The 19,785-nt window shown below is 35.6% G+C and overlaps 1 protein-coding gene across 3 annotated transcripts in view; it reads left to right on the forward strand.

Annotated features, from left to right (window-relative positions):
- LOC104167339 (cAMP-dependent protein kinase catalytic subunit beta) overlaps nucleotides 1-19,086 on the forward strand; it is a 35,346-nt gene extending 16,260 nt beyond the window's left edge. For all 3 annotated transcript variants that reach the window (XM_009707570.1, XM_009707572.1, XM_009707571.1), the window contains exons 2-10: nucleotides 853-914; nucleotides 1,875-2,003; nucleotides 5,746-5,844; nucleotides 6,855-6,937; nucleotides 7,473-7,599; nucleotides 9,869-9,964; nucleotides 11,254-11,376; nucleotides 13,720-13,884; nucleotides 18,028-19,086. In XM_009707570.1, coding sequence (XP_009705872.1) covers nucleotides 853-914; nucleotides 1,875-2,003; nucleotides 5,746-5,844; nucleotides 6,855-6,937; nucleotides 7,473-7,599; nucleotides 9,869-9,964; nucleotides 11,254-11,376; nucleotides 13,720-13,884; nucleotides 18,028-18,153 — 1,010 coding nt within the window. In that variant the 3' untranslated portion in view covers nucleotides 18,154-19,086. The remainder of the gene's footprint in view (nucleotides 1-852; nucleotides 915-1,874; nucleotides 2,004-5,745; nucleotides 5,845-6,854; nucleotides 6,938-7,472; nucleotides 7,600-9,868; nucleotides 9,965-11,253; nucleotides 11,377-13,719; nucleotides 13,885-18,027) is intronic.
- Nucleotides 19,087-19,785: the final 699 nt, after the last annotated feature.

The raw sequence follows: 19,785 nt of genomic DNA on the forward strand, positions 1-19,785 counted from the left end.
TATGTGAAATGATTCAGAGAACACAGAAACAGTATGATATTTTCTTCTTGATTCTATGACTCTTTCAGAGCCACAGCACTGTCTGAAACACCTCCCGTTTATGACTGTGCATTAAGTAATCTGCATTGATCTGGCTGATAATTGATATTCAGAAAACCAGAACATCCTGAAAGATGATCTGAACAAAATATGTTGGTGCACATTTTAAACAATCATCCAGAATTTTACTATTATACATTTCTTCAATTTCAGTGGAAAATCTAATATTAAATATACATATTCTCTGACTATGGGCATGCCTAATGTGCCGTGTCATTGTAGCCGTGTGCTTTGTCTTTGCTTGCAGTAATGCTGTCCATTTGATACTGGAGCTTGCAAACAGCCTTTAAATAAAGGTGATGAGGGGAAAAAGCAATGAGATTGACATAACGCTTAATCAGCTGAAAGAAAATATAACTTGTATTTAACAAAACTAGATAAAATGTCTGTCTTTGTGGAACGGCTGTTTATTAATGTCAGGTGTTTGTGGTTTTTTTTCCCAGTCAAATTAAGAAAGTCTTACATCACCTTAAAGCCTGCTTGCATATATGGTATTGTGAAGTTATTAGAGCTGGTGTAGTTGAAGTAATTTGTGTAGAATGATGTAATTAGTCCAGAAAGCCTAGAGATCACCTGGAGTTATTGTAGAAGTTCTAGAGGCATTGGTGCTTGCTTTCATACATGGTCAAAATAGCATTTTACCAGTTGAAGAAAGAGTTGGTAATAAAGTTTACATATTTTGTTAACAAAGCATCTCCATTGCATCCACAATGAATTACGCTGATTAAAATGTACTTTTTTGTGTGTTTTCAGTGAAAGAGTTCTTAGCCAAAGCCAAAGAAGACTTTTTAAGGAAATGGGAAAGCCCCCCTCAGGTATCAAGTCATTTAAACATTCAGTAATTTTCTCTGTTGCATTTTTTTTATATAATGTTATCAGTGTGTTATCAGTCTGTAATGAGCTGTGCAGAAAACAGAAATAAGTTTAATGTAATTTTTAAAGGAGTTTCCATTTTTAATGTCACTTTTGTCATTGAAGTTCATCAGAAAAGACTCTTCAGTTCTTCAGATTCGAACTGATGAAATGCTCATACTAAACAACAACTTTCCCTTACTGAGAGTGATGCTCCCCATCAACATGTCAAGACTCAAAATCTATTGACATGTTTTAGCTGGCTTTTTACAACAATAAGTATTGGCACAACTGTAATTTATCCTCTTAATAATTTCCCCCATGGTATTAAAGGGAATTAAGGGTATTAAGTCTACTGCATAGGGCTTGTGGGCAGGTTAAGGAGCTTGTTAAGAGAAATCTTTTAAAAGTTGAACTTGGGGGTTTGGGTTTTGGGGGGAGGGTCATTGTTGTTTTTAAAGCAGCATTTGAAATGCTATGGTAACGAATATCTGAGAAAATTTACTCAGTGATACACTCTTCTGACAATTCTCATGTAGAACTGTCTCTAGAGCTTGGGGTTTTTTGCATGTTCTAATGTTCTTGTTTGTGAAGCATGATGGGGGTTATTTATCTGGGTGTTAAATTCATGATCTGTTTACTGCTAAATGTTTCTTACTAAGCATGTGTCATCTGTGTGGACAAATTACAGAAATGTTGATACAATTCAGTTAAGTCTCTTTCTGTTTCAATGACTGCGATGTAAAATCTGTTATTAAAATTTAACAGGCATGAAATTATAACAACAGTATAGTTGGCTATAGTTGTCTTTGATAAATGTAATTTTACTCAATTTTCTTTCATAAATGAATTCAATTCATACAGTTAAAATTGTCTTTGGGTATTAGATTGTAAGTAGTGTCATTATATCCTTGTCCATGTAGAATACTGCTGGCCTAGATGATTTTGAGAGGCAAAAAACCCTTGGAACAGGATCATTCGGGAGAGTGATGATGGTGAAACATAAATCCACAGAACAGTATTATGCTATGAAGATACTGGACAAACAGAAGGTTGGTGTCATTTATAGTGTTTTTTGAGGTACAGAAGAGTTTGCTGTAGACAAAGATCTCATAACTGTGGCTAAACTGTGTTCAACTTCCTGTGCTTTTACTTAGTACACTTGGACACTGGGTACTTTAAACACTTGACTTACTTTTTTAGCCAGCCGATTCAGTTGTTGGGATTGTGTAGAATTCTTACAATGGCCAATAACATTAATGGCAGGCTAAAGAGGCTCTAAGTAGTGTCCGAGGCATTAATAAAATGTTACCTGTTAAATTCCATGCTTAGCTTTTGTAAAGTGGCCTATATATTCTTTGTCAAAAGCCAAATGTAGTGCTGTAGTTAAATAAATACATAAACACTTTTTTTGCAGGGTGGCTTAAAATTCTGAAAGACTCTTTGGATCAGAAATTCTCAATTTAACAAATTGCTTGCACGAATAATTTCTTTTCCATTCTTGATCCCATGAGATATTACTTTTTGTATGCATAATTATGTAATAATCCTGTTGCATCTATAGTAACTGCATAGATAGAACAGTAGTCTGTCTCTCAGAACAGCTGTCACACAATTGACATTTTCTATGTTGAAAACTTAAGTGCTGTAGTCTGAATCTGTATTGTTACTCCAGCCTCATTTTTTTAGCAGCTTATTACTCTTAGATTAAGTAAGCAGTGTAATTTGATAAACTTTAAATTTTAAGTAAAATAGGATTCCAGAATGCTAAGAAGTATTTTAAAGGAATTTATCAATACAATTAGTTTTTAATGGTTTTGGCAAGTTTTTCAGAAGCACGTTGTTTAGATCAGTAGATTCGAAGGTCCTCAATATAAGAGCTCTTCTTACTTTGTAAGGCACTATACATAACTTTGCTGCTGTATAACTAAAATCATATTAAGAAAATACTAATCTAGCAAGAATTTAATAAACTGACAAAATGAAAGTTAGTGTTGCCTCAGTGTGGACTCTTGCACTTAGACATTATTACGTTCCTGAGTAATTTTATATAATGGAACTATGGCAGAGACATAATCAAACCGTTTTCCCCGAGTTGCAGTTCTGGTGTTCTTTACATGTGATTTGGGGTCGTGAACCTTGAATAATGTGTCATTTAATTAAAGCCTGCTTTATAATGGTCAGACAAGAAGAAGCTAAAATAAATTTACCTTTTAGTGTCAATTCTGGCATTATTTTTTTTTACTTGGAAAAGCTCAATTTTTTGCAACTTCAGTATTCTCCTATAACAATGGTTTCTAACTTTTATTTTTAAAAAAAATCCAATTAAATTAAAAAGACATTCCAACATGGTACAACTGAAAGACAGCCCAGACCATTTCCACCCATGTGGAAATTTACCTCATCATTACCTCAGTGTGGCTGGTGGCATCCTGCAGGGAGTGTTGCTGTAGCAGGAGGTGGGATGAGCATCCCACTGCTGCATGGAGAGCCCATCGTCAAATTTCAGATTTTCAACTGTTTTTTTTTTCTTTGAGCCCTTTTCATGAATGGCTGAGTCCTTGTCACTGGAGCAATTTAGGAAATTGCATCTTACTTCAGAAGGCTGCCATAAATATAGTCAGGATTTTAAAAAAAAAAAAAAAGCTAATTAAACTCATTGCTACCTCTCGATCTAAAATAAATTGGAAAGCTGTAGCTATAAAATTACCTGGTAAAAGCGAAAGATCACATTTTTAATGATTGCAGTGGATTTGCAGTAAAGGATTCACAGGATTAAAGTTATTTGCATCTAGGCATTGGTCTTCTATTAGTAAATTAGATAGTTTTGTCTATAATCAGAAGTCTTGAAGTGTTCCTTTGTGAAATACATGCTTTTTGAACTCAACTTAGATAGCATATATAATTATATATTTAGGTATTCTATTAGAAATATATTAGTGTTATATTAGTAACTTCTATTAATTGATCAAAAAGTGGAGATGGTTTAGGGACAACACATTTCTATCACTTCATATATTATAGAAGACATACAGATGTCTGAAATAAGATGATGTGTAGGCTGCATAAAATTCTTCTTTTGCATTTTACTTGAAACAAGAGAAAGCATTGTGTGTCCCTTTTTTATCCAATCTTATGCTTGGTTCATCAGGATATGAAGAAAAAAAAAAGTAATAGATGTTGTTGTAGCCAGTAGTTTTGCGTATAGGGTTGTTATTCCTTTATTTGTCTGCCTTGATTTAGGACAACTGTAACATACCATTGCTTGACTAGTTTCATTATGTAATGGTTTTTGGAAAGAAAATACTGTTAACAAAAGCTCTGACATAAACAAGCTGTCGGAGAATCTGCCATTACCAGATATCATTTGATCTACAGGAAGCTGTCATTGGACATGCCCTGAGCCTGAGCTTCAATGTGAGCAAAGCTGTGTTATCTGAGGCACCAGTTTGATATTATGAAGTGTTAAACGGCAGCTTCAGCCTGTGGTATTGCTGCCATCACCCTCCAGTATCTAACCAGCAGAAGATGCAGGAAGGGTGGTAAAGTCTTGTCTAGCAGCTGAACACTTCACAATTTCAAACTAAAACCTTAGCTTACTCACTTTGATGGCCAAGATAATTCCAGTACTACAGCTTTTTAGTGATGAAGGGGACACTTGCTACAGATGAGCTGATTTGAGCAAAATTTTTATTTGGTCCCTAAAGATCTGTGATTCGAAAGAGATTTAATATTTTTAAATTGTTATTTCTTTTGTGTGACATTTATTTCAAAACAGTAGTGTGTGCTCTTTTTTTTTTTTATAGGTACCACCTTTTTCATCTGAAAGTTAAATTTTAACACAGTTTCAGTCAGGGTTAGAATATCTTGCTTATCTGTTACTTATACCAGTTAGATTTGATTTCCGAACACATAAAAACAGACTTGTTTTGATCACTCTTGTACATTTTCTCCTTGTTTCCTAAGGGAAAAAAAATTTACTTGGAAATCATGCCATTCTTAAAATGAGATACAGATAAACTGTGTAATAGGGATTAAGTAAAATGGAAATAATTAATTATGCAATGTTGGGCTTTAACACAAGGAAACCAATTGTTAATTACTGAGAAAGAGCAATGATCAGAAATCTGCCACTTTCTGTCTTGTTAGAAGCTTAACATTAAAATGGATTCCAAGAAGGTAGCATTTAATTTTTTTAATAGTTTTGCTAAGCGGTTTGCTAAGCAGAAAAGCAAAACCCATTAAAAGGTCTGGCAGAAGTAACTATTGTTTATAAGAATGGAAGTTTTGAATTTGTATTCTCCTTAATCTTCTCCTTGCTAGTGTGTAAGCTATGTAAAATTAGTCAGTTTACTCCTGTTCACACATAACAAAATTCATAATTAAATGTGTCTGACACAATTTCCTGCTTTTCTTAGCAAAGGGTCCAAAGATCAAATGGATTTTATTGAACTGTCATCTTGCTGCAGAAGTATCTCCATTACAAACACAAGCAATTCTTAAGAAAATGTAAAGACATGTTTTCCTTACTGATTCCTGTACTCAGTATGTAGTAAGAAACACTATTTCTAGAGTTGTCTGCAAACCATATTGCATGAGTATTACTCTTTAAAATGTTATTAGACTTTTTAATCCTTTCTCAGCACTGTTACTATACTAGTACTACATAAGACTTTTCATTATCTGTAAAGTTGCAAGCTTGCTTTCAACTAATTGTTTTACATTGAAAAATTTTTCAACAACTATAAAATGTCATAGTTAAACTGAAGATTTTTTTTTTTTTTTCTCTCCTAGGTCGTCAAACTGAAGCAAATAGAACACACACTGAATGAGAAGAGAATATTACAAGCGGTGAACTTTCCTTTCCTTGTAAAACTGGAGTATTCTTTTAAGGTAATAATTATCTTGAAAGTAGTTGTTTGGATTTTAGGGAAGTGTGTGCTCAAGCTTTAGATATTAAAACATTTAATTTTACAGTACAATAATTTAAGTATTCTTATTTTCAAAGATGTTTCACTTGGCACTGTTGCCAGGTCTTGAGCAGGAGTTCCTGCACTTCTGTGCAGACTTCCACATAGCCCAGTTCACCAAGTGATGATTGAAAGGGTATCTCCAAATAAATAAATAAAGTTAAATTAAACTCTTAGAGATTTCCCTTATTTTGGAGGGAGACTGGCTTTTGTACAGCAGGAAGCTTTTAGGCATCATTCTATCTTTGAGAGAGATCAAAGGATGTATTTCTGCACCAGTATATGGAATGGTAAATTTGTAATTGTTCTGCAGATTTTTTTGATTGAGATTTATACCTGAGGCAGTCTTAATGACAGTCTTAACCATGAAGGAAAGAAATTTGAGGTTAGCTTCTAATATCATGACAGTATGTGCTAGTCAGTCTGTAAAGAAATTGAGTGTTTTCCTAGTTTATAGAGTGATATGTGTCCTCTATTTCCTTCTTTTTTTTTTTGTTTTCTTTTTTAATACCATTTAAAATGAACAAACATATTCTACCTTAATCTTTACAGTTTTGAGATTTGAGGCTGGGTCTGTAGGAGATGAGAATACCTTCAGGCTGTCAATTCTGAACGTTTAAGAGTGCAAGGTCTTGTCTTGCGGTCGGCATCTTATCCTCTTTTCCTTCAGATTGTTTACACACCACTCTGTCAGGAACTTGCTAATTATCTTCACTCAGATTTACTTTAAAATAGATGTCTTGAAATATATGATGCTCCTTTTGTCACGTGTGTCTGCACTTTTCTGAGAATTTCTACCTGTGTTGCTTTTATATTTAAGGTCACTGGATGGCTACAATTTTTCATTTTCATTCTTAAATATATTGTATGTAGGAATTAGAGAGACTATAGCATGCCTAATATATGTTTGTATGTGTTTACTTCCTTCCTTAGGACAATTCTAATTTATACATGGTAATGGAGTATGTTCCTGGTGGTGAAATGTTTTCACATCTAAGAAGAATTGGAAGGTTCAGGTAAGAGCATTAATGACATCATTCCTTTAAAAAGGCTTATGTTGCTAATTTGGGACAAGGGTTTTATAAAATTTGTTAGTATTGAAGAAAAAATTCTGAAGGGGTAAGTGCATTTAATTTACCCCTCTTTCAGTGGACTTAAGCTAGTCAGCAATGAAAAACTTGTAATTATTTCTTATTTTTCAGTTAGTTAATGCAGGCGTTCATGATCTATGCACAATAGAATCTTGGAATTCCTATGCATATTGTCACTGAAATTGATGATAGTTTCTAAAAGTAAAATTTAAAATCTAAGCTCTGTATTGTGGGATACATTCATCTTGATTTGCATGTGTATTTTAGCTGCAAGACTTAAATGTAGGGAATGAATCTATCAATTCTAAAACGTTTGCTCTTTGCTTTTTTTTTTTTCCTTGTTACACAGTAAAAGAACTGGTTAAAAGATACTTAATTTGTCTATCCGTAGCAGTTACATGGTTGCTTCAGTATCTTAGCATAGCATTGGGGTACTTAATATTCTTTTAATTCTTCACAGTGAACCACATGCACGGTTTTATGCAGCTCAGATAGTGCTAACATTTGAGTACCTCCATTCATTAGACCTCATCTACAGAGATCTAAAGCCTGAAAATCTTTTAATTGATCAGCAAGGATACATCCAGGTATGATATTCTTCATATATTTAGGGAGCGGAGTCTTGTCTTACAGTGTAGGGTTAGCTAATTCTAACAGATGTGTTTAAAATAAATGGTCTGAAGCTGGTTGGCATGTTAGCATGTATTGAGGGAGCATTAAAATGCCCTACTGCTTAGTGATGGTTAAAACCATTGGATTATACTTCCTCTGACTAAAATTAAGTATGCACAATGGAACTGTCTGCAGTTGAGCGAGTTGTCAGGGTTTTCCTGGGGTCTGTGGTGAGAAGTAGGCAATTACATGGCTCTGTTCATCTGACCTATTTTATAAGTATGCCCTAGAACAAGATGAAAGGTGCCCTAAAATGTCTGATTCTCTGCATTGTCTATATAAGTAGTTTAGGGTAACCAGCTTCGATGTCAACACCGACAGTATAGTACTTAATTTCAGTCAGATGAATCCCACCCTTGGAGAGTCCTAACCTTCTCAGCACATCTGGAATAAGAGCTGAGATCAGATCAGAATTGCAGTGCTGCAAATGATGAATTTGGTTTTACAACAGCCTCTCATAGCACCTCCTCATCTTCCTTTTAGCTTTTATGTTTTTGATCTAAATGGCAAATGGGAAGGTGGTATAGAGCAACAAGCACTCCGCAATGCTTTGCAGTCCTTAAACTACAGAAGCCCTTCTTTCCTCATTTTGTCACCTTTTGCCACAGCAGAATCTAACAGGAAAATGCATAATAAAAATGTTTGAGAGAAGTGGAAAGGATTCCTATTTTCTGTTGTTTATAACTGTAGAATAATTTTCCATGGAGAATAAAATAACACTGTAGGGAGAAGAGAAATACAAGTTCTATTAATGTGGTTGGGGAACACCGTTAATGTAAAGCTATGAACAGCTTACTGCAGAATTGGCAACTCTCTATATGCAACAGTACGTTTTTGTGATGGTGGGCAAACTGCAAATGATAATGAGTCCAGCAGTCACTCTTCTCATGTGAGGCTGGTTTGCTTCCACTTCTGAACGGAGCAGGGCTTGTGTTCATATGCTCCACCTAAATTTTGTTTAGAAACTCCATTCATTCTCTTTTTTAATTTTAAAGCCATTACTGTTTGCACCATGTTTGCAGTATATTCTTCTTGCGTAGACTGATGTGCATTCACCAACACAGAAGTTACTCTTTGCTGACTGAAGCAGGTCTGTCTAGTCAGCACATCACCCTCTCCGTTCAGTTGCAGCAGTGATTGCTGCTGTTTCTACCAAAAATGAAGCAAAAGTTGCCTTGATAGTTTGGAGTTTGGCTTGTTTAATTGTGACACTGATGTATCAGAAATATCAGCATAGGTTATTGTATAATCAGTAATGATTATCATTGTGGTACGGTATGTTTTCTCGGGGAATGGGTTGAAGATGATATCAAGAAGGAGGAAATAAAAGAAACGGATCCCCAGACAAGCATAGGCTTAATAGCTTGAAGCTAATCCCAGAATTTCACATGTAACTCCCTGGCTTCCATATGTGTTCCACAATATGGTCCAGGAAAAATCAGAGAGGATGGTATTGCATACAGAGTTCTGAAAACTTACTGCAGAAAACATGGCAAGTGGAATGAAGAATTTATAATGGCCAAGAACTTGTAATTTGTGAATACAGTTATTGCTACATTCCCTCCCCCAGTCCTCAAATAAACAAGCTTGACTCTGGTGATGCTTTCAAAGATACTCAGAATCAGAAGCTACTAGAAGACCTTTTTTATGTTGTCTAATTCCCACACTAATTTTACATATAACCTTTGTACACTTATGCAATAAAAGTCTAAATTTACAAGACTGGTGGATATCTTGACCCTTTTTGTGATTCATTTATTTGTTAACTAAAGGAAAAGATAAATATCTTGTCCATATTCATGTTCTTTAAACTTTCAGCAGTATAAACAGTCTGATGTGAAAAGTATAAGAAAAACTATTAATGTAATTGCAACACATGTAGAAGATTAGTAAGCCATAGTTCCCACTGATTTTTTAAAATTATAAATAGACACTTGTGTCAGGAGGAAAATATGTATTGTGTTACTTACTAATTTTATCACGAGAAACCTTCTGTCTATCTGAATTAGAAGTATCAGAAGGACTGGCTACTAAAGGTACATCTAGCAATACAATACATTGTCATTTGTGAGAAACAAATTTTTTCTCTGTGTAAAATAGCTTTCCAAAATATTTCAAAAGTACTTAATTTTAAATTTCTTTGTAGAAATGCACTTACAGTCAATTTAATTCTTCTGATGACAGGTCACGGACTTTGGCTTTGCAAAAAGAGTAAAAGGAAGAACTTGGACGTTATGTGGGACTCCAGAATACCTGGCACCTGAAATAATTCTCAGCAAGGTACTTTGTTATTCAGCCATTTTGACGCAGTTAAAACTTATCACCCAATTATTGAACTCTGAGGGATAAGCAATTGCTGATACTTCCAAAAATCAAATCTTGACTAGTCTGCTCTTTATGAATTACACAAAATGCAATCATTGCATTATAAATACTATTTTAGTGTACTAAAACTTACTCTAAAGCAGGTATTTTCACATAACTGTACAGAACTTTCTACATATGCTTGCCATGTAACTTGTGAGGGCGGAAAAAGGGATTTATAGAATCTGTAATTAGGTTATTTAACTAGCATCCTTATCAGAACAGCAGATCTGAATGATTACATTCTGAAGTGTTAACAGACTAGAATAGGAGTCATTAGATAACTAGTTGCAGAGTGTTTCAGGTTTAAGGCACTTTACATGAAATCAAACATGACAAACCACTGGTTTTACACATAAAGTACTTGCAGTCTAAGCTTACTGCTGATCAGTTTGTGTCTAGTACTTGCACTGAGTGTTTGAACATAGAAGAAATACTATTTTTCGTATAGCTGTTCAACTGTAGCCCTTCCTGTTTTGCAAAGGAAAAATATCCTTACATATATGTAAACAGTCATAATGCATAGTATTAAATTCTCCATAGTGGATTTTTCAGGAAAGACTGAGTCTTAGCCCTGAGCTTTGTAGAAGATCTCATTTGATGGGGTTGGTGGGATTTTCTGTCTTTTTTTTTTAATATTAAATAGAATTTGCTAATGATTTTATGTTCAGGCTTTAAAGATCAGATCATAAATGATCCTATAACACCTAATGAATTAAACTTGTAAGCTCTTTTAACTAGTTTACTAAATATGAAAATGTTCTGAAATTAGTATAATCAAGCAAAAAGGTGATAGTATACAATATAGGAAGTATTGTTATATTTAGTGAAACTTCCCTAAGCTTTCAAAGAAGTTTGTCATTCAGTAGCAAGATTATTTTGGTTTTAAATAAATAAATAGATTGTGCCCATTTCTGTCACTTAGGGAGTCTTGTTACATCAGTGTAAAGACATCAGTGAAACTCAGCAGAGGAATGTGTGCAAAATGTTTCACTTCCATCACTGTTTCACTGTCATCACTGTATTAGGTTTTAAATGTATTGTTGTTGGAATTTGTGAGCTTCACTTTGGTTTGAACTAGGTTGTAAGTTCTGCGTTAAACAAGCAATAATGCATTGGCTTTCTTTGTATTCCATAGATATATATTGAAAATCCTGAACTGTGTTAGAAATGGTACTAACAGTGGTGTTTCTCATTTTCTTCAGGGTTACAACAAGGCAGTGGATTGGTGGGCATTAGGAGTGTTAATCTATGAAATGGCAGCTGGATATCCCCCGTTCTTTGCAGATCAGCCCATTCAGATTTATGAGAAGATTGTGTCTGGCAAGGTGAGTGAAGGTTCTGTGTATTTTTGCAAATGCAGTTGTTTGTCTTTGCAGATACTGTTTTTTGTGTGGAGTAGATGCAGAATTTACTGACTGCTAGACAGTGAGCAATTTGGAAAGAATATGGGAAAAGTTTGTAATGTAGACTTCTTAAGTACAGACTTTGTTACAGTAATATTGAAAATCAGAGTTCTAAAAATCTGTTCCCTGCCTTCAAATTTAAAATGCCAGTTATTAAATTTACAGACGTTGTGGTATTATATCCTTTTATGCTTGGATAAAAATTACCCAATTACTATTAACGGCTATTTAGCTGTATGCTTAATTTGCCTAGCTATTTTCTTTTCTAGAAGTATTTTTGCAGCTTTTGAGAAGCTCTAAAGCATTTCCATAATTCAAAGTAGATTTTTTTTACTTCTGCAGTTCTGTAGTTCAATGAATCTGATGTTCTGTTCAGCTTTCATTATTATATAAAATTTTTAAAAAATGTTTCCAACTTTTCCCTTCTAATTTTTCACGAATGTCTCATAGTATGCCACATAGCACAAAAATGTGATCATTCTGTTGTTTCTTCTGCCAGCCAGTGTTGTCTCTTCATGTTTCTTTGTGATTTGTTACAGTTCTTCTCTTCCTTATCCCTACATAAACATGTGCTGATTTCCTCTCTCTGGTAACCAGCAATAGGACATGAGGAAATGGAATGAATGCATCAGGGGAAGTTCAGATTGGACATTACAAAAAGGGTCTTCACTGAGGGGGTGGCTGGTCACTGGAACAGGCTCTCCAGGGAACCAGTCGTGGCACCAAGCCTGTCAGAGTTCAAGAAGCATCTGGACGATGCTCTTAGTTGTATGCTCCTGTGAGGAGCAAGGAGTTGCACTTGATAATCCTTATGAGTCCCTTCCAACTGGAGATATTCTATGATTCTATCTTAACATATTTCCGTAATTCTAATCTAGGGATGTGCCTCAATAGGCCCTGTGGTACACTGCAATGAGAATGATTCCTGTCTAGGACCTTATTTAAATCAAGAACGTGGTTGCTCTTTGAAAGGCTGTAAAACCCTTCAGCTGTCTCCATGAATAGATGGGAATTCATTTACAAAGATACATTTTTAAAGAAATATTTATCTTGTAAACTAAAAATCTTGGGCATTTTTTGCAGTTGTATCTAATTTGCCCGACGTTTGTACTGTTGATCATCTACCTTTTTTACTGAGTCCATGGACGGATGGTTACAGAAACAGCACTGAGTGTGAACTCTGGAAACCCTTAACATTCACTTCTCAGCTAGCAATGTGTTTCCTTTATAAACTTAAGTCTTTCATTTAATCTACCTCATGGACTTAGTTCCTTACTTCTCAGCAGTCTAGGTATTACATTCATTAAAACCCTTGAATTTCTCATGTACTACAACAGAGCCATATTGACAGGTAAACTGAAATAGTGTCCTTGAATATTGCAACGTGTTTTTATGTTAAATAATTCCATGTTCTGCATGTACATCACAACTGATCAGCTGAACCCAGGAAGTGTCAATATTCACTGAGTGTAGGGAGTGTCGTGTGTGAGACTATAGGCATGACAAATACAACTTTCTGCCTATTCTTTTCCGTTTTCTTCTTTGCCATCTCATCTGGTGTCAGTAGATTATTTTTTTTTTTTGCTAGTAAAACCCAATGTAATTACATCCCATGAATCATCTTCAAATATTTCTTAGCCACGTTTGAATTAATTATATTGGCAAGTCACTTGTGTGCCATCTTCCAATAATGCTGTATTATTTATGTAAGACTTTTGATTTTGGTGTATTTAATTATCAGAAATGGATTATAGTGCAGCATAAAGTTCCAGATTGAATTTTCATATATGATTGCTGAATGTTCAGTTATTTCAGAGCATATCTATGTATTTATATGCTGTATATATGCTATACTATACTGTATCTCCTGTGTGTGCACATATATATAAAAATATAATCTAAAAATTTATTCCTGGAAAATAGTTGAGAATGCCTTGAGATTATGTTGTGTTGGTGAGATACCATTAACTTTAGCTTTTACATCATTATTACGTTAAATTAATATTTTTCCACAACTCAAATCTAGAAACTTGCAGTTTAAAAAATGCTAGATGGACAAGGTAACGCTATTGATAAAGACTCCGTGAAACAGAAATACATGTGCAACAATAATCGTCTCTCTTTTCATGCATTCCTACTTGATTTGGTTTTAGAGGAAGAAGAGAAAATGGCCCAAATGTTTCCTTTTGTATGAACATTGTTTTACTTCGCAGGGCAAAGAATTAAATCTATGCATTGTTTTCTAATGTTGTGGATGTATTTTAGGTAAGGTTCCCGTCACACTTCAGTTCAGACCTAAAGGATCTTCTAAGAAATTTACTCCAGGTAGATTTGACCAAACGATATGGAAATCTCAAGAATGGTGTAAATGACATAAAGAATCACAAGTGGTTTGCAACTACAGATTGGATTGCCATTTACCAGAGAAAGGTAAGACCCTTCCTGATCAAAACTATTACAAGTCTTTAAGGGGTTGAAGTAAAATTTCTAATGATTTTGTTTCTTTTTTGCTTTCCTAAATCTGTCACCTTTAATTAAACTGAGAAAAGGTGAAAGTAGCTTAATCTCTAAGACTCTGAAGGCTATATATAGATTGAATTATATTTGTTTCTTGTTGGTATTTTATTCTGGACCTCTGTGTACATTCATGTTCTCTTAACAGGTGTTGTGCTTTAGTCTATTTCTGGAATATCTCAGAATGAGCAATCTGCTGCCTCTTGCTTTTTGTTTAACCCCTGCTATAGTGGCATCTATAAATACTCCTCCACAGAAGAGAGGAATCTATTTTCCTTTCCAGCTAGTTCTTAGCAGTCAGACTGTGCTTCAGTGTGGAGAAGCTCTCGCCAAAGCTAGAGCTTTTCTTTTTCTCTTAAGGAAGTATACTCCCTACTTCTTGCTCTTCGTTTATCTGTGATTGGGACAGGATCAGATGCAGAGAGTGTCTACTCAATCCTAAGTATCTACCGAGGAGTTTCTGTCTTCTGACACTACACTTTAATTGACTGCAGTTCCATAAGCTGCGGCAATGTGAAGAGCCCTGCTGAATGCTTTTTTCCTGTCATTTTTAGAATGGTTTTCTAGACCTGCCTGACCAACATGACTTGTAAATGTGGTCTGTGCTCAGTCTGCAGTATGAGTTTTGGACCTGTGTAAGAATGAAAGCAACAGAGACAATTGGGAATATTTTTAGAGCACAAGCAGCCATTAACATATTGATTAGAGGGGAGCATATTAGTGGCTGCCAGGGTGAATGAAGCAGAGCTGGGAGAGGAGGCTGGGAAAAGGGATGACAGTGATGACAATTCAGTCTAGGTCTGTCTTCCAGTAGCTCCAAAGCATGCTCTCCCCCTGAAGGTAGCATCAAAGTTAAATATCTGTAGATTGGTGAGTTTCTAGAAACAGATTCCTAAGAAATTATTTGTTCTCTTAAATGCAATCTCTGAATTCCTGTGTCTTCAATAGACAACAATAAAAGACTAAAATAACTTCATTGGTGTTGTCCCAGAAGACTCAGGTGGAGAAATAATTTGTGTATAGATTTTGGTTAAAAGGTTAGAGTTAAGCGATAGTATTTGAAGGAATTCATTTACATTGTTGAGATGCTAACAGTCTTGACTATAGAGGCATGAACTTATTGCTGTAACAGCAGTATTTTAAAGGCCAAACCTAAATACTAACAATAGTTTATAAAAAGAAACTGGTTGTTTGGCTACACAAACTGACAGTAGAGTAGTTGTAGTATTCACTAATGTATTAATTACTAGAAGACAGGGTACAATTAACACATCTTGTATTCTTTGTATTAAGTATAGGTGGTTTTAAAAAAAGATTACCCATTGCAGAATTGTAGTTATCTGTTCTTTGCTTTCTTAATGCCTATTTACAAGGCAGATTTATAGGTACTGAGTTTCATTTGTTGGTATGCTGTTTGCGGACACCCAGGCCCCGTAATATTAAATCAAATGTTTTAATACTGTGCTGAAACATTCTTAGTATTGCTAGTGCACTGCTGTAGAGAATTACTTTCACAGAAGCAAGAAATATTTTAAAATGTGAACTAGTAATACGGTCAGAACAGCTAGTTTTAAAGGATGTGAAAACTGATGCTGAATAGATTTGAAGCTTCTAGTTGTAAAGAATAAATACTGTAATACTAAGGGTCCGAAACAACAGTATGGATTGTAGTATCATTTAAACAGTCATAGAAATACAGCAATAAACTTTGGGTTTATACCAGCTTTTTACACTGGCTGTTACCACAGCATGGATTTTCCTGAATAAAACTGGTGTTCCTTGGCAACTAATGTAATGTGAATAATTTGTATGCTACAGTCATAAGTGAACCAGTCAATTACTTAATATTTCAGATAAGTTCAAGTCTTATTTTCTTTGTGTGCTTGCATAGCTGTTTATTAAACTTCTGTCTGATAATATAGTTGAATTTAGGGCCAAACAAGTATTTCTACTCTAAACCAGAGTTATCCCCTGCAATCTCTTTTTAGCAATTTCCTTAGTTGAGATAATAGGAAAAAGTCTGAGTTGTCTCATTTGAATGTGCTCTGAAATTCCAGCATGAGTAAGATATTTCTTGTGCTCTGAGCTTTGTTGTAAGAGAGTAATTGAAAATCAGTTTGAGAAAACACAGAGACAGAATTCAGATAATGGTAAATGTGTGGCTCTGTAGGCTAGGTATATATAGACAGTGTATTCTCTCAGGATAAATCACCTGAACACGTATATTGGTTTAGGAACAAAAGGATACACACATGACAATTGTAGCACAGTCTATGATTGTAGAAAGTTACTGTTATTTCTTGGGGGTGCATAGTGTTATTGCCCAAAGTCAGCAGAGTTTAATTTGTATTAGTCTGTGCTGTAGCTCTTACTGATTTCCACACACGCACCCCTGTGCCATTAGTAATCTACCTGAGGCACTGAGCAGTTTGTGGTTGCGCAGTGTGATCTGATCCCCTGCCTCAGCTGGAGCCATGCCTGCCCTGCTTATCTGCCTCCCCACTTGCTGCCTCTGGCACACATACTCCTTGGGGTATCCCAGAAGGAGATACTTGTTTGATTACTTTGCATTTCCAGGTTTAAATTTGCATCACCTCAATAATTTTGCTTACCGTAAAAGTATGTAAGTCAAGCACCTGTCAAATGAAAAAGAGGAATGCGGTACTGATAATCATGCCTTGCACTCCACTTTGTGCTAGACCTGTTGTAGTACAGCATCACTCCTCCTCCCTGGTCTTCCATTCTCTCTGGTCCCTTCTTTACCATCCATTCTTCATAATTGCCTCCCATCAACCCCAAACCCTGCCTGTTCTTTCTTTCAGCATGCAGTTGATTCTAAGATTTCAGTTATTTTTAAAAGTAATTAAGCTTAATTTTGAACTTTATGAGATGTGATAGACTAGAAGGATTAAGATTTGAATTAATACAAGCTGAGGGAAGGTAGAGTTTAGTAGTCTGATCCCTAAAATAGCATTTCAGTATCTGCAAGTTGGCAACAATTCCTTTTTCTCCACAGCCCGCCCCCCCGACTATGTAGGGACAGCATAAGCTGTTAGCCAGTAAAAATGCAGGTATGTCCCTGTGCAGACCCATATCTTCATTTAGTGTCATCTTCAGTTTAACTTCCAAGATCAGTAGAGGCTGAAAGTAGGGACAGGAAGATTGAGACTGCTAAGTTGTAGCCAGACCCAAGGATTTTATTGTAAGGTCAACTTCAAAAAGCTGTAGGTTCCCTCAACTTTAAGAAGCAGCAGTTAAGAGCATCCTGGAAAAGAGCTGGTTCCAATACCTGAGTGCGTATGGCTTACTACCATACAGTTGACATGAAATGCACTGAATCTCAAGGGTAATGGAGTATATATGTGGATCTGAGAGGATGTGCAGGTAGGCTTTACCAGAAGGGTTTTTCCATCATTAATTTGAGCTGCACTGGCTTTCTGTACAGTCTTATAGTGATCCCTTCAAGTCATTGCTTGTCTCTCAGTTGTGGCCTAATTTCAAGGCAGCTTTCACTTCTCACTTACAGTTAGGTCCTAGGAGGAACTTTGTAGGAGATGCAGAATAAGTTGTTTTAAACTTGCATTAGGTCAGTTTTTATTTGGAAATAGAGGATTGTTAAGTAGGAGGAGAGGGGTTTCAAACTGCCCTAAGATTTTTGAGTAGTGTTGATGGCAATCCATCTACTCCACTTCCGCCATGACTGTGCGACTGTTACATGCAGCCCTTGCCATGCTGGGAGCCACACCATCAGCTGATGAGCTGAAGAGAGCAGGGTCTCTTCTGCAAGAAGAGAATTAAACTTTGTTTTGAAGTGGCAGTAATTTTTTATTGATGTTTGTCAGTGAGATATTAGTGTTTTTCAACTTACGTTCATATATCTAGGCCTGCACCTTCTTAGGCTGGTTTTGTTTATGTGCCATGACTTTAAGCTGTAATACGTGGCTTCTTGGCAGGATTTTACGAGTAATGGGAATATTGTTGTGCTCGTTATCACAATGTTAAATCTAAGGGTATTAGGCCAATAACATTTCATGTGCTTCCCCTCCCCCCCAAATACAGGTAGAAGCTCCATTCATACCAAAGTGCAGAGGCCCTGGAGATACCAGCAACTTTGATGACTATGAAGAAGAAGATATTCGTGCGTCTCTAACAGAAAAATGTGCAAAAGAATTTGCTGATTTTTAGTAGGAGTAAGAGGACAAGATGACATCAGGGCTCACATTGGGATCTTTGCACTCTGTTAACAGATGAGGTGGAGCTGAGACCATCATATGTCAAAACAGTTACCTAGTTACTTCATTCCACAAAGCTGACTGAGGTCTTTATTGCCATCTTCCATGTGTGCAGTTTGCACCAACCCTTCTAACTAGGCACAATTAAGCAAGCACTGTTTGTGCAGTAACACAGAATAATAGACCACTTTCCTACTTAACTTTGGTTTCTGTCGTTCTTTGTTTCTGTGTATTGTTCATTTCCCCCCTTTAAAATGAAGTAGTTTTTTACCCAAGAATGCTCCGTTTTATTTTGAATAATGTATTATTTGTGTGAGTGAAACGGAAGGTGTTGCGGCTAGTGTGATTTAGACTGAAGTGAAAGATAAATGTTGCTTCTAGTCTGTGCCAGCCAATAATTCTTGTCTGTCTTGTGTCTGATGCTACAATTTATAATAATTTTTTAGTAGCTCAGACTAAACCTAGCCAACATTTTTAGCATTTTTGAAGGTAGTATTTATCGCCATATAAATGTCTGCTAAATTAACTTAAAAACATTTCTTCCTGGAGACTGACCAAAATTCAGTAGAATCAATTGGATGGCTTGAGTAGGGGACAGTAGCTAGACCCCGTGCCTTGGTTTTCTACATCCCTGCGGTTTTCGTCACTGCCTCCTTCCTTTGTATTTCCCACCTAGGCAGTAGGTAAATTGCCATAACCAGACTGTACTATGGAAAGCTTACAGTCTCGTGAGAGGGAGTAATTCCACCTGGTCTGGATTTTGGACCATATTTAACCAAGTCAACTTACCAGCATTTCAGTTGGCAGGTATGAAATGGCTTTTTTAAGAGCATGAACCCTAAACTCTTAAAGGAAGTTTTGGTCAGTATTGTAGAGAATATGATTCATTTTGATTCACATTTTCTTTTTTTTGGTTTTTTTTGTTTGTGTGTTGTTTTTTTTTTTTTTTTTAAAAAGCCAGTGTTTGGGCTCCCAAAGTATTCCTTGTTTTGAGCCTTTTTTGATTAAAAAGGCATCCATTAAAATAAAAACCACCACACCACAAAAAACAAAATGCGCTCTGCCATTAGCTATGAAAAACAAATGGTTTAGCAAATGCAAAATAATGTTCTAGATGCATCGCTGGATGAACACGGTTATTTTTTGTTAGCTGTTAAGAATAAGAGGTTATTGCCAAGTTTTTATTCTGGTATACTATATTAGTAAACTGAGGATGGAGTACTGCTACAATCATTTTCTTTTTAATTACAGCACTTCATTCACGAAGAAAAGAGACAAAGTTTAAAAACTGCAACATCTGGGTTTATTTTAGTTGCATTGTGTCTTCATTTCTAACCTACTTTCTTTCAATCAAACAGAATGTATGGTCACACAGATATAAGTATTTGGGCTTAATTATGTTTTGTATACTCTCACCAACTGACTTAAAAGATACTGCTACCATGTGCTAGCTTTGGGCACTTTTACACATTTATTTCAATGTTAATAATCAGTGGCTCAGCACTTTTTTGGGGGTTGCTTTTAAACTTATTCATAGTAGTTTTATTTGTACACTTGATTCTGGCTGTCTCAGTGACCTGTCTTA

Source organism: Cariama cristata, unplaced genomic scaffold (assembly GCF_000690535.1).
Source record: "Cariama cristata isolate BGI_N322 unplaced genomic scaffold, ASM69053v1 scaffold18969, whole genome shotgun sequence".
NCBI classification, from domain to species: Eukaryota; Metazoa; Chordata; class Aves; order Cariamiformes; family Cariamidae; genus Cariama; species Cariama cristata.